A 14,830-nucleotide genomic window follows, 5' to 3' on the forward strand; every position below is an offset into this window, starting at 1 on the left:
AATCCCCATCTGTAGAGTCTTTTAAGGCAAGTTTGAAGTATTTTTTGTTTACCGGTAATAGTAGTTGATAGGGCAGTTATAATTATCTATGATGTTATTATTAGAATTATGTATTATTATTGCTGTATGTTTATTTTACGTTGTACCTAATTACTTGTATGTTAAGCGCTTAGAAACATTGTATTAAGCGCTTTATAAATGTAATTTATTATTATTATTATTATTAACAAACATGTTTCTATTTGGTCCTACTGTTCTTCCCAGCTGTAGGAGCTAGAGCAAATATGCTATATACGAATATGTATGTTTTCATGTCTTTGATTTTTTTTATTATCATGTGAAAGTTTTCAATGTATCATGCTCATCAGTCACTTTCAAAGTGATTACAGGGGTGTTTCACAAAACTTGTCATCAGTCACAAATGACAGTCGTTGTTATAAGCTACTGAAATCCTTGCTTCTGATTGGGTATCAGCAGATTTGTCACTGATTTTTGTCATTTGTCATTGTTAAAAGCCTTTTGAAACGGGTCCCATTGGTAGAAGCAAACATGCAGGGTTTTGTGTTATCATTTTCTTCACACTCCTTTAAAGGTATTACAAAGTTTTGGTATTTTTTGAAAATTGGCTGGATAGTGATTCTTTACAATGTTGATATATTTGGATGCCCCTATGGATGTATTATAAGCCCTAAAAAAATTGTACCCTAAAACACTTCTGCTTTCAAGAAAAATTGAATATAAAAATTTACCGGTGCTCCCGGTAAATTTTGATACATTTCAAATAGCGCCTACGGCCATACGATGGTAGCTGCGACCATGAAAATCTCAGAATATGCAGTTGTGATATATATATATTCTAAATGGTAATAGCAAAGTGGTCGATTTTAGTCAAATAACATTGTTTTATAGCTAAATCAATATCTTGACCTTGAGAGGGAGCTATACAACAAAGAGTTTATTATTTACAATTTCATCTCTTTACACCCGATTTCAACCGTGACAACGATCACTGAATATTGTAGGATCGCATATGCTTCCAATATGTTCATTTGAACCAAATTCATGACCCCATACCAAAACTATGTATTACCTTTAACCTATTGAATGCCAACCAGGGAAAGAAGTCTTGTTTTTATACATTCTAGTTCTACCTATCCACAAATAATTTATTTCGGGTGATCAGGTGTACAGAAGAGATGTAGCAATTTTAACCCTCACACAAAAGTTGTATGTGTGTGAGAGTAATTTGAGCAATATATGAAGAGCTTGATTCCAAAAGGAGCTAAATCCATATTTTATCAAAATGGAGTTATTTGTCTTAAAATAATGATTTCCAACATGGGGACAAAATGCACTATATCACATTCGAAAATTTCACCAGGAAGTATGAAAAAATGTAGGTACAATATCATGTTTCATTCCAAAAGGAGCTAAATCCATTTTGGGTATACTTCTGAGTAAATCACCTTTTTTATTTCTCCCCTTTCCATTTAGCAATGTACCTTCATGTTATATATGTTAAAGGTGTCGCCCTGGACCAATAATATATGATAAGAAAAAAAATCTTCCAGTTATTTCTGATTTTTACTAAATTTTTAGATTTTGTGGATTTAGCTCCTTTTGGAATGAAAATGTGATATGTTGTTTACTTTCTTTTCAATTTTTTTTTTTTATTTGTGATTTTACTATTATTATTTAAAAGGAAATGTTTGCTACTCAATTTGAATAAATTTCAGTGACTTTATTGAGGAAATATGAAATTTTCCAGGTACAATATCGTGTTTCATTCCAAAAGGAGCTAAATCCACGAAAAAAAACTCTAAAAAATTAGTAAAAATCCGGAAAACCTGGTTGATATCATATATTATTGGTCCAGGGTGACACCTTTAAAATATATAACAACATTAAGGTCCATGGCTAAAGGGAAAGTGGAGAAATAAAAAAGGCGATTTACTCAGAAGTACCCAAAGTGGATTTAGCTCCTTTTGGAATGAAACTCTTCATATGTTCTGTAGACATAAATTGAAAATAAGTCTTACTTACATTAAATGCTGCATTTTGTTCCTGTATCTAAAATTGGAATATTTCAGCAATCTCTTTGGAATACAGGTGCATGCCTACCCAAAAAGAAGAGTTGAGGGATGATTTCAAGGCGATTACATGTGTTGCCACTCTGTTATCTACAAAAATATGACTGATGTAATAAAAAATATAAATAATGAGCTTTGTGTAATATGTAAAATGGATTTTCCCCATTTTTTGAAATCAAGTGAAGTGAAAGAAACAAAGACGAGAAAGTGAGGGATGGGCCAAAGAGAGGAAACAGACACGAAAGCTCCCCTTGCACACGAGAAAGAAAACAAGGTCATTAAAAGGGATTAAGCGACAAATAATGATTGTGATTCAAATTGATGCAAATAGTTTTGAATACGCATTGCTATTCACCAGAATCTTCTTTGTAAAAAAAAAAAGAAGAAAAAAAAGGCCGATTAACTTGATTGAAAAAGCAGAGCATAACTCTATTGATGATAAATAATTACTGTTTTTTCCATTAAAGTGGAGCGTCTGGCAAACACCACCACCACTTAAAGCCCCACTGCACTACTTGTAGTTACTTGTGCCCTCTATATATATATATAACAAACAACGCCTAATCGGTGACCATTGGTCCCCCATGATCCCATTTTTCTTATGTTAATTGAGAGCTGAGTTGATGAGATAACCACCTGTCCAGTGACATTGCAGGGCGGTATAATCCCTCCTGTAAACTAGTACAGATAAGCTTAAAATGTATTCATGACAGGCGGATTCTTTATGCTCAGAGGAAAGCATTCTACGCCATTTATAAAGCATATACAGAAGCCCTAGAAGCACTTCTAAGTTGAAGAATTTAGCAAGATTTACTCGCCTTATTATGTTGAAATTTAATCAAAAACAGAGAAAGAAGATAGAAACAGAAAAGAGGTTATTAGAGAAAGAGACAAACGAGAGAGAGAGAGAGAGAGAGAGGGAGAGAGAGATTGGGGGAAGCTAATAGAGAATGAAGACAGAAGAGGGGTAAAGAACGAGAGGATGATGGAGAAAGATAGCGAGAACAAATTGATAAAAAAAGAGAGAAGAGGAAGATAAATTAAGATGGAGAAGTCAAGAAAGTGATCACATGACAGGTGAAAAGGCTTAATGCTGAGATTTTACAGGATAACGAATCTAGGGGATTCCAGGTAATGGTTACTACCTTCATGAATTAGGCCCCCCCCCCCCCCAAAAAAAAAAAAAACATGTTTAGCGTCCTGTTTTTTGGAAAAATAGGAAGGAGTCCCTTTTTTTTTTTCTTTCTTTCAAAATGGCCGCTCAAAATGGCCGCTCGGTACATTTTCCCTGAAAGTCGGGCTATTTTTCAAGATGGCCGCCGAAATTTTTTTAATAATTTTTTTAAAATCAGAAATAGATCCATTTTTGCAGTGTTTTTCCTGTTTTTTTTCTTTAAAAAAAAAAATCTAAAAAAAAAAAAATCTAAAAAAAAATCAAAACAAAAAAATAGGAGGCGGCCCCCAAGAAGGAAGCGGGCGGGGACGCTAAACATGTATATTTGTTTACATGGCCTTATGTGACTTTGATTTGCTTCACATCATATTCAGGAGCTACATGTGAATATGCATTTTAAAAAGAGGGTACCATGACAACAATGTCGCTCTCTCTCTCTCATCATCTGCCTCCGCTCTCCTGTATCTTTCTCTTTCTATCCGTCTCTCTCTCTCTTCTCTTTCTGTTTCTCTTTCTCTCTCTCCCACTGTCTTCTCTATATTTCTGTCTGTTTCTCTCTCTTATATCTCTCCGTCTCTCCCACTCTTTTACATTCATGTACATGTATTTTCAATCCCTTTACCTGTATCTGTATTTGAAGTCATACCCTATTCATAAATCTCCCACACTATGTACCTCATTAATTTCTAATCCATGTTCAAACCATGCTCATGAAAAGAACAAACAGTAATATTTTGAGAACAAATGAATGAGACATATTCCGAAAATAGCGAAACAGTACAAATAGTTTATTTACAAACATATCCACATTTCTACAATATAAAATCAACCAAGATAAAACCTAAATCTAATGGCACTTTACTATCAATGCATGGAAGACCCTGTCCCTTATTCAATGGTAACTATTGTCCAACTCACTACTCTTGTATAAGTCTAAGGCCACTTTTATTGAAAAGGCAGTTATTTTCTTCTTCAAATTTTGTATCGAACGCAGTTAACCTTTACCAATCAGACACAAAGTAATTTCATTTTTCAAATTGAATCTCACTATCAATGACAACCTGATATCAAGTTAAATGTTTGATACTATTTGTTTAACGTGTAAGGGTGGTGAATCCCCTCTATATGGGACCTTCATTCTAAACTTTCAACGTCCTATTAGAGGGATAGGATAGACTAGGGTCAAACAAACGACCATTGATCAGAAATAGCACCACAAACTGTACCCTTCTCAGAATAGTACACTGTACTTACTACCAAATTCCTCTACTTCTATCTAACTAATTATTCTGAAGAATCTGCTAGCATCCTACATACTACCATAAATGTACTGTCATTCTTTAATCGTAGACTTTTCTATAATACATTATAAAAGTATATTCTCGTTGTTCTCATTTATATCCGTATCTACAACATATAGGTAACTACAGCTAAGCTTCTAGCTACAAACATACAATCTTGTATTTTCATGTTTCCATAACTCTTTGAACCTATAAAATATATTTTGTAATGAGCAACTAGATGGAGTATAGAAATAAGGCATTGTAGACAATCCCCCCCCCCCCTAATAATCTAAAAGGCCATTTCATAATGTAACCAAATTTATACTTGACACAAATTATTTCAATTACCCGTTTGCAAATAATTGTATATCAATACCGTAGTCAGAATGCAAATTGTAAAAACATTGTTTTACCCGTTGTTAGGTAGGGCAAGCCATAATGTTTGTCCTACCTAGCACCAACAAATGTATGCAATTTGAATTCTGACTATCGGGATATGTAACAGGTGAATGAAATAATTCATATTCTGGCACTGCAAAAAGGCATACATGCATAAATATGATTACATTACAAAAATAGTCCGTTAAAGCAGTTGCAGCATTACAATTGTTCTGAACATGGCCCCCAATCAAAATTAAGAGGCTACTATCGGCAGATCTTGCATGAATGTTGTATGAATCGGCATCATGGCAAAATGGTTTTTAAGGCAAGTATTGCCATAATGTAAAAATATCAACAGGATAAATATAAATGGCAAGAAGAAAACAAATATGAAAACAGAAAGAAAAATCCCTGCAACCTTATTATTGAACACAACATATAATAGCAAGAAACTGACTCCATTCATACACACACTTCAATAACATACGTGTACCGGTACTTTTATCAGGGGTGATAGTGAGCACTAAAAAAAAATAGGTTGTTTGTTTTCCACTCAACCACGCCCCCCTTAAGTAAAAAAAAGAGAAGAGGATACTCTGGAAAAAATGGCATCTAACAACATTCCCCACTTTCGTGTAAGAATATTGGGAAAAAATAGGGCAAAATAGGAAAGAATAGAGAAGATAAGGGGGAAATCAAGAAAATCAGGATATAATAGGGAGAAAAAAAATATCTGGTAAAAAAAAAAAAAAAAAAAATCCAGATTTTTTTTTTTTTTTTTTTAATCGGGAAGAAGAAAAAAATTGGGAAATTTTTTTAAAAATCGGGAAATCGATTTAAATCGGGTTTTTATCAGGCCTGTTTTACATAATTGTTTGTTTGTATGTTTGTTTGCTTGTTTTAAGAATGATCGGCTTGTGTATAATGCAGCAAATTAATACTGTTTAGGAAACAAAACATACATTTTTGCATAGCATACATAAAATATCTGACTAAACATAACAAGACTATACATGTACATTGATTCGCTACATGTACTCATTAATTGGGTACTCAAAGAACTATTTTTTACCCTTATCTCTTCAAAATAAACATTTAACTAGATTAATCAATTAACATTAGCTTGATAAACAAACAATACCAATCTAATGAGGAAATACTGTCTCTTGGACTTGGATATAAAATGATAGGAATCTTGGATTTGCATCCCAAAGGTCCATGTATATTAAGAAAACAAATTGACTTTAGAACCTGTTACACCACCGTTAACAATGAACCTACAGGGGACATTATTTTTGTCGTTCTTAAAGGAACAGAAACAATCACCATAATTAGGATTTCAACAACTCTTACAGGAGTGAAAGAGGTAATGATAAATAACCAATTTGAAGATGTTTAAGTAAAGCCTCGGTCACAAATGCCATTATGAACTGCTACAAACGCCGTACGAACGATTTTCAGACAATGGAAATTCGGGAAGACAATGGAAAAACAGGGAGATACGAACCTTTGTGAGCACTTTAAGGACTTGAGTCTTTCAATTATTTCATTCTCTAGCCAAACAAATACATGATCATACCAAGTACTATATTCCAAAACTGTTCCACTTCAAATAAATGTTTTTCGTGGAATGTTTTATTTTGCTTCTTCCCTATGTACAAAATATTCAATTTCTAAACCAGAAATACTGTGTCCCCTCATGATTCAAAACCAGCAAAGGCCATAACAAGAGGGACAATGATTTGATCACTCAATTCGTTTCATAAAATTCACATTTTCTTCTACATGAATATCTCTCTGCACAATATAGAAATCTCCTTCATTGCATGTTTCACTTTTGCATCATTCATGTAATTCATAGAGATGTATACATAGACATAAAATACATAGCACCAATTCAAATTGTAAAGAAAACATGTATAATTCTATAATGTTGTAAGATGCTCAGAAATATTGAAGACAATTAATGATAAAGAAAATTGAGCACAGGGGAATAGGGTATAACAATCAAATAATGTTTGTCCTACCTAGCAACAATTAATGTATGAAATTAACATTCTGACTATTGAAATACAATTATTCTCAACAGGTGAATGAAATGACTTATAACATGGCACTCAACAAAAATGTAAGCATCAAATTTGATTACATTTCCAAAATGGTCTATTTAAGTAGACCATTGGCCAATGACCTTCATACAGAAACCATGTGTCCAATTGGCATTGTGTTTACAAATAATTAAAAAAAAGAAAAATCATGTTAGTGTTGAACCCAAACAAGAAATTCTAGGGATTTATTGTCCTGTTGATATGGTTCTACTTCTTTGCAATCATTTAAAAAGAAAACAAAATTGTGCATTCTGTGTTCCCGACACACGTTGACCCATCTCTACATTTCGCTAAGCTATGTGTACCTCGTAAATAAAATACAGTCAAACCTGTCTATAGCAACCGCCCAAGGGAAAGAAAAAATGTGGTCTTTGTAGACAGGTTCCTTTAGTACATGTTTCAATAAGAAACCTTTTTCAAGGGAGACAAAAAATGTGGTCTTTGTAGACAGGTTCCTTTAGTACATGTTTCAATAAGAAACCTTTTTCAAGGGAGACAAAAAATGTGGTCTTTGTAGACAGGTTCCTTCAGTATATGTTTCAATGAGAAACCATTTTCAAGGGAAACAAAAAATGTGGTCTTTGTAGACAGGTGGTGACTAAAGCAGGTTTGACAGTAATTTATGCATGTTGACCCATCCCTTCATTTTGCTAAGCTATGTGTGTCTAGTAAATCAGCTATTTTACGCATGTTGCTGTTTATATTCTTTTTCGTATAGCAGGTTTAGGTGGTCGGCTGCTCCAAAGAATTCAATTTCTCTAAATCGGGGGTCGAGGGTGTACCACATGGCGAGGGCACAGCGACGCCCATGGATCACCCCTCGCACACCGTGCAGATTCTCCTCTCCGGCTGAGAAGCCGACAAGGCGTCCGCACTTTGGATTCACCTGAGCCTGGAGGAGGACAAAGAGAGGGAGATAATAATAATAATAGATCACGTTTATTGTTTATTGCAAATGTAGATTAACGTCTTGCCAAAGGACATCAGTGCCGCGCGGCGGGACTCAAACCCCGTAGTTTGTGATCACATTTAAAACGCGCCTAATACTTAGTTTCTAGGCGCAGTATACATTATTACCTCTGTCGTCAGATTCAGGCTTACCCGCACACAGTGTATGCACATTCACCACTCCCTGGGGAGCATTCCGGCCAGGCGCCATTTTACAAGCGCACACTTGCACATCTAACCCCCCGTAGAGGTGTCGTGGTCGAGTGGATACGTCGCCGGACTGTCAATCACAAGGTCCACGGTTCGAGTCCCACCGCTGCATTTATGTCCTTTGGCAAGACATTGATCTTCATTTGCCACACTCAACCCAGGTGATGTAAATGGGCAACTGGCAGGAATTAATTCCTTGAAATGCTAGAGCGCCGCATGGCAGCACAGCTAAAGCCAGGGTAATAATTGGGGCAGCGCCAGGAGCGTCACAACGTGATGGACATGTGTGCTATATAAGAAGCCACCATTATTATTATTATTAACTTTCGCATCATACCGATACCCATTTAACACCTGGGTGGAGAGTGGCAAAATTATGTAGATTAACGTTTTAATGATTTATCTCCTGATTATTGCAGCTCAACTTAAAACAAATATCTTCTATATTGCAAGAAATGAATTAAGAAACGGGATTGCCGATTTCATGAGAAATCGTCATCAGTAGAATGAAACAATATTTGGAGAAGTATCATGAGATTTTTTCAGAAAAAAATGTCAAACAATAAGAAAGCTGTATATTTCTGACAAGTGGATTACTGTGACTTTTACACCATAGTTATCCATGTGTTATATCACACCTAATGATAGCATAAGCAATGCAAGCTATAATATATTTAGAAATTTGAGCTTTCAAAAACTCAAAATAGTATCTTCGTCTGATTTTCCCAAACTTCCAATCAAACCCTTCATCATCTACTACTCTACTTTTAAACTTTCAAAAAACTCAAAATAGTATCTTTGTCTGAATTTTTCAAAATTGTCACCCCAACCCTACATCATCTACTACTGTAAACGCTGTTATTTTCCCGCAATTAATTTTTTGTGCTGAGCGACCCCAAAACATATTCGCTGGTTCTTAAATTCGCGTTGCACCAAATTCAGCACGTTCAGAACACGCATAAGAAGTCATGTTTATAATTTCACAGGTTCTAAAATTTGCGGACACCGACTTTAGCTCGAAATCCGTGAAAATAAATGTACCGCGAATATTTCCACGTTTACAGTACTCTACCTGTGCTGTATTATTGTAGTGAGCGAAGATGAACTCTCCGCCTTCAAAGTCCTGATTGAGGTAAAGTATTGCGCTCCAGTCCCGCCAGACGAACGCTGGGAGTCGCTTGTGGCACACCCCTTTGTGGTCTAACTGACAGTTGTCAGCGTGGATGGGGTGGCTGAGGTCTCGACGTTTGAGGGAAGAATCTAGGAGAAGGGGTCGGAGAGGAGGAAAATAAATTGTGTGAGATGAAGGATCTTCATGATAGATGTACTTCATGAAGGACATTCATTTTGCCACCTGACAATATTGTAACTACAACCATCATATCATTCTTTGTTTTCATCGTAATCACCGTTTTTATCATCAATGAACTAAGGACGATGTATTATGAATGAAATAAATAACTGATCAATACTATTTTTTATTTTGCTACTCAAATCATTGTCATTAATAACATCTCTATCACATAAATACTTATCATCATTAATAGTATTTATCTTCAGCACTATCATAATTGAATTTAATCATCATCATAATTATCACTATCACCATCATTGTCATCAATTTCATCATCATCATTATCATCATCATCATCATCATCATCATCATTATCATCTTCTTCATCTTCATCATCATCATCATCATCATCATCATCATCATCATCAATTTCATCATCATCATCATCATCATCATCATCATCATCTTCTTCATCTTCATCATCTTCATCATCATCATCATCATCATCACCACCATCACCACCACCACCATCATCATCATCATCATCATCATCATCACCACCACCACCACCACCACCACCACCATCACCATCATCACCGTCACCACAAACACCACCACCACCACCATCATCATCACCATCATCCTCACCACCACCACCACCATCCCTATCATCATCACCACCATCATCATCATCATCATCATCCTCACCACCACCACCGCCACCACCATCATCATCATCACCATCATCATCATCATCATCACCACCACAACCAACAACAACCATTATCCATGAAAATATCCCTGCAATGCATGCACATGATTGTCTATTTTGAAAAATCACAAGATGCAAGCGAGTGCATGAAATGAAAGATAAAAATAAAAGATTTGACCATCACAGCACCACACTCACTGACTACTCTATAGCAACCAGAACCCTACAAAATATCATGCACTTCATCTAGTATGCAATATAGTTCCTTCGCTCTTTCTAGAGATTGTCTAAACTTGCTTCCTTCTATCTAAGGTAAGCTTATTACCTTCATACTGTCAACTCGTAGAGGTATCTAAATAAAATGAGTTTCTACATCTATACAGGGAAAGAAAGTATTGTGATTTTCTCCCTCCTTTTTCACAATACCAAAAGAGTTCTAATTAATTCTGTAAATGGTTCAAACAAATTCTTCTTTTTTATTGTCATTCTGATTTTAAATGACTAAGCTTGCTCTAGATTATAATTCCCATATAATTGATATCAAACAAATAATTTCTAGACTATTTTTTTAAATATTAATCTATACTACAGCTCTAATGTGACTTCAATAGGACCTACATTTTATATCAGTCAAACAATCTTGACAAAAGTGAGATAAGGAAATGATGCGAAGAAGAAAAAAGGGAGGGGGAGACAAGTTTAAGGGGATGAGTCTAAAGTTACTAATTCATGAATTATTCATAAGGTAGATGATGCATTGAAGCGTCTGATTGGCCAATGAGGAGGGGTAGGGTGTGGCTAGCTATCATGCTGTCTCCTAGTGGGTGGAGCATGCAGCCTTTCTCTCACACATGTCTGTCTGGGAATGGGGATTATTTATCTTCTTTTAACTGACCTTTTTATTCTTTCCGTTTCTGCCGAGTTGAGGCCGACATATAATTCAAAGTGAAAACTTACAATACACCAACAATATCATAAGTACTGACCACATTGTATTACATGAATGTCTACCTATAACAAAGGTATGGTACATGTTTCAGTATCATTGGATTCATTCCCGCACAATGTGCACAATGTGCACTATCTCCACTCCTTGAAAAGTATTCCTACCATATGGTCACCGTGAGGGCAAAGGAAATTACAAACACAAATGCTTTCGTCGTCCTACCGGGTCCCCATTTCTCTCTTGGGTATTGAGAGGAAATTGTAGATTAATGCCTTGCCAAAGGACATTAGTGCCGTGTTGGGGATCAAACTCACAACCTTTGAATTTCAAGACAAGTGCTTATAAAAACTACTTGACCAGACACTACATTGCACGAGTAGATCAAAATGATTTGAATATTTTGTTTTGTTATGATTTTAAGCATATCATTGGCCTTCGGTCAAAAGGTGGCAATTATTTGTAATATTGCACGATTCCATAAATTTAACCATTGGCAAGAAAATATGGATACTACCAATATTTACCCATTGGATTTGATGTGCATATGCGTATGAAAAGAAAAGCCTAACAAAATAACTTACCAAATAGTTGACTATATTTAACAACATGAATGAAGAATACATTTAAAGGGAGATATGTAAAGGCTATAAATGTATGGAGTATCAAAAACATATAAACATAGAATCAAACATCTTTTAGTACAAAGACAAAAATAATCAAAATTTGTCAGGCTTTTACTACAAAAAAGGTTTTTTGTTCACTAAAATTAAAAGGACTCATCGTCAAAGAGCCCCTGAAAAGAAGCGCATTTTCCACATGTTACAATGCGCTTGACAGTTATATCGTTAACAGAAGAGTTGAGTTTTGAGATAATTTTTGAAGATATTGACAGATTGTTGGTAGCACATATTTTGAATTTTTTTTATGTTGATGTTCTGACCAATAAAACATTTCAAGATAAAAAAAATTAAAAAAACAGGCCTAATGTATAACAGACTTACTGACAACTTGACAGACATACTGGACAGACAGACAGACACTGACAGACAGACGAAGGGAGAGAAAGGCTAAGGAAAGCGTGAGTCTTACATGCTTTAAAGATACCTGGACCAGCTGACCGACAAACGAGATGAGTATAAGAGAAGAAAAGATGCGACTTGAGTTTGAAGTGACGCTGGAGGAACTGACGAGACCTCTCAGCAAGATGCATGTAGACAGTGGGATAGAGCAGAGGTATACGGCCAGCACTAGCGGCCTGTGGGTGGCAGTCAAATAAATTAAAACAAATTAAAACAGAAAGTGTGAGAGATTATACACGATACAAAATATTTTATTTGGTCTTTGCAAACAAGTTACATAGAACTGATGAGACCTCTCCGCAAGATGCATGTAGACAGTGGGATAGAGCAGAGATATACGGCCAGCACTAGCAGCCTGTGGATGGCAGTCAAATATAACAAATAAAACATATAGGGTGGTATTCTCGAAAGCGGACTAACTTTATTCTATGGTATAATCCACGGATAAGCATGGAATGCCAAGTGTTCATATGAATATGTTTTTGAATGATTTAACCCGTCACTAAATTATAATAAAATGTACTAACATAATCAATAAACAACAATATAACTATAAAATAATTATGTTATCATGGTAATTTAGGGACATATCAAATTATTCAAAAATATATTCTTATGGACATTTGGCATTCCATACTTAGTCAGAGAATTAAACCATGCACTAAAGTTAGTCCGCTTTCGAGAATACCACCCAAAGTATGAGAGATTATAAATTGCATGTAGACCATAGGATAGAGAAAGAAGGATACAGAGATATACAGCCAGCACTAGCAACCTGTGGATGTCAGTCAAATAAATTGAAACAAAAACAAAAACAGAAAGTGCGAGAGATTATAAATTGCATATACCATTGGATGTAGAATGAAGAATACAGAGGTATACGACCAGCACTAGCGGCATGTGGATGTCAGTCAAGATTATACAAGATACAAGATATTTCATTTGGTCTTTGCAAATAAGTTACATAGAAATTTGGTTTCCACCGGCGTTACAGTAATATTCAAGAAAATACATAATTACCAGAAATATAAATTGCATGCAGACCATTGGAAAGAGGATACAAAAGGCTTAAGTACTTCTGATTGATAAAATAGAGACGACAAAAAAAAAGAAAAAAAGAAGAGATGGAAGTACACTGACATACCAGGGGGGTGTTTCACAAAGATCCTAAGTTGAACTTATCTCTAAGTTGGATTTAAATTTTATGGAAAGCCATTAGCATCTTTGAAAATATTTTGTAAAAGTTATTTTGAAAGGCATTAATTGTTTATTCAAATCATTCATATTGTCTATCATCAAGGAGATTTCATGTTCTGGATGTGGAATTAATAAAAAGTCTAAAATACTTGAATTTCTGCTTTTGAATATATTTTATTTTAAGGCTCCAATGGCTGTCCATAATTTTTAAGTCCAACTTAGTGTTAAGTTCTACTTAGGATCTTTGTGAAACACCCCCCTGATGTTTATAAGAAAGAAGTATACAACAGGTAAAAAAAAATTGTGCCTATTATAGCATGCATAGTAAGCCTGTGGTAAACAGAAGGTAAATGGGATAAGGGGAGCCTTCCAAAGTTGCGACTGTGCCCGGACGCGTCGGGGCGCGATGAATAGAACAGTCGCGTCTCAAGAGACGCATTGAGGCGCAAAGGGGCGCGAAGGGGCGCAATAGTCACCCTCATCTGATTCTTGCATATGAAAAGAAACTGTCTATTGTTGGTATAAACCCGCTCTATTCTTCTTGCGCCCTTTTGCGCCCTACCAGGCGATGGAAGATTATCTTTCGCGTCATTGTTCTCGCTCGCGATGCGCGGTACAGCTTAAACTTGATATATAGCAAGTATTTGTCGGCCAAAGCCTGTCTTCCCCTCCTCCGGTTCTCGTTCTGATAAACATTCCATTGTTTGTAAAAACTTGATGTATTCTTCTCGCGTCGCGATCTATTCTTGCGCCGTTTTGCGTCGTAACGGGCGGGGTATTATCTTTCCAATCATTGTGGAAGCTTTGCGATGTACATTGCTACAGCACAGCATGAACTTGTCTGGTGGGAGCGTCTTTGTTTCGGGGGGCAATCAACACACATTTTATTTTTGTTGGGTTTAATACGCCTCCTTTTAGTTTTTGTGACGACTGTATGAAATGTGAAATAAAGATGACTATGTACGATTAATGGCTGTTTAATTGCGAGCTTGATTGTCCCCAACAACAAAAAATAAAAGGCGAATGATGTGAATGAATAAATGTATACGGTTATAGTCGGCAAATTGATTACTGTTTAGGACGCTTGTTATGTTTGTAATTTGAATGATTATCAACATATTTGTATAATTCCCACATCGCGATATTATTCTAGCGTCCTAATAATGGACAAAGGAATTATCTTTCTCTCCCGTCATTCATATTCACGCTATGCGTTGCCACAGCCTGAGCTTGGAAGAATATATATATTTGTCAGTAAAATCCTCCTTTTTTCTTCTTCTCCTCCCTTGACTTGGTTCTAATAAATTGAAGGTTTGCTTATTAGGGATAAGGAGGATAACATCAAACAAAAGATCTACTCAAGATGACGCTCTTTTCATTTCAACTCGCTGTTTGATAAAGTAGAGTT

At 35.6% G+C, this 14,830-nt stretch overlaps 1 protein-coding gene across 3 annotated transcripts in view; it reads right to left on the reverse strand.

Annotated features, from left to right (window-relative positions):
• Positions 1–7,554: 7,554 nt before the first annotated feature.
• Positions 7,555–14,830, reverse strand: part of LOC100888014 (prolyl 3-hydroxylase 1) — a 56,586-nt gene continuing 49,310 nt past the window's right edge. Inside the window, exons 9-12 of one of the 3 annotated variants that reach the window (XM_030992875.1) lie at positions 12,519–12,580; positions 12,236–12,339; positions 9,267–9,454; positions 7,555–7,928 (exon numbers count right to left, since the gene is read on the reverse strand). In XM_030992875.1, the coding sequence (XP_030848735.1) occupies positions 7,719–7,928; positions 9,267–9,454; positions 12,236–12,339; positions 12,519–12,580 (564 nt within the window). In that variant the 3' untranslated portion in view covers positions 7,555–7,718. Of the gene's footprint in view, positions 7,929–9,266; positions 9,455–12,235; positions 12,402–12,518; positions 12,581–14,830 lie in introns of all 3 variants that reach the window. The other 2 variants (XM_030992876.1, XM_030992874.1) reach the window with 2 other exon arrangements.

The sequence above is a fragment of the Strongylocentrotus purpuratus genome, unplaced genomic scaffold (assembly GCF_000002235.5).
Source record: "Strongylocentrotus purpuratus isolate Spur 01 unplaced genomic scaffold, Spur_5.0 spur5_scaffold_20, whole genome shotgun sequence".
NCBI classification, from domain to species: Eukaryota; Metazoa; Echinodermata; class Echinoidea; order Camarodonta; family Strongylocentrotidae; genus Strongylocentrotus; species Strongylocentrotus purpuratus.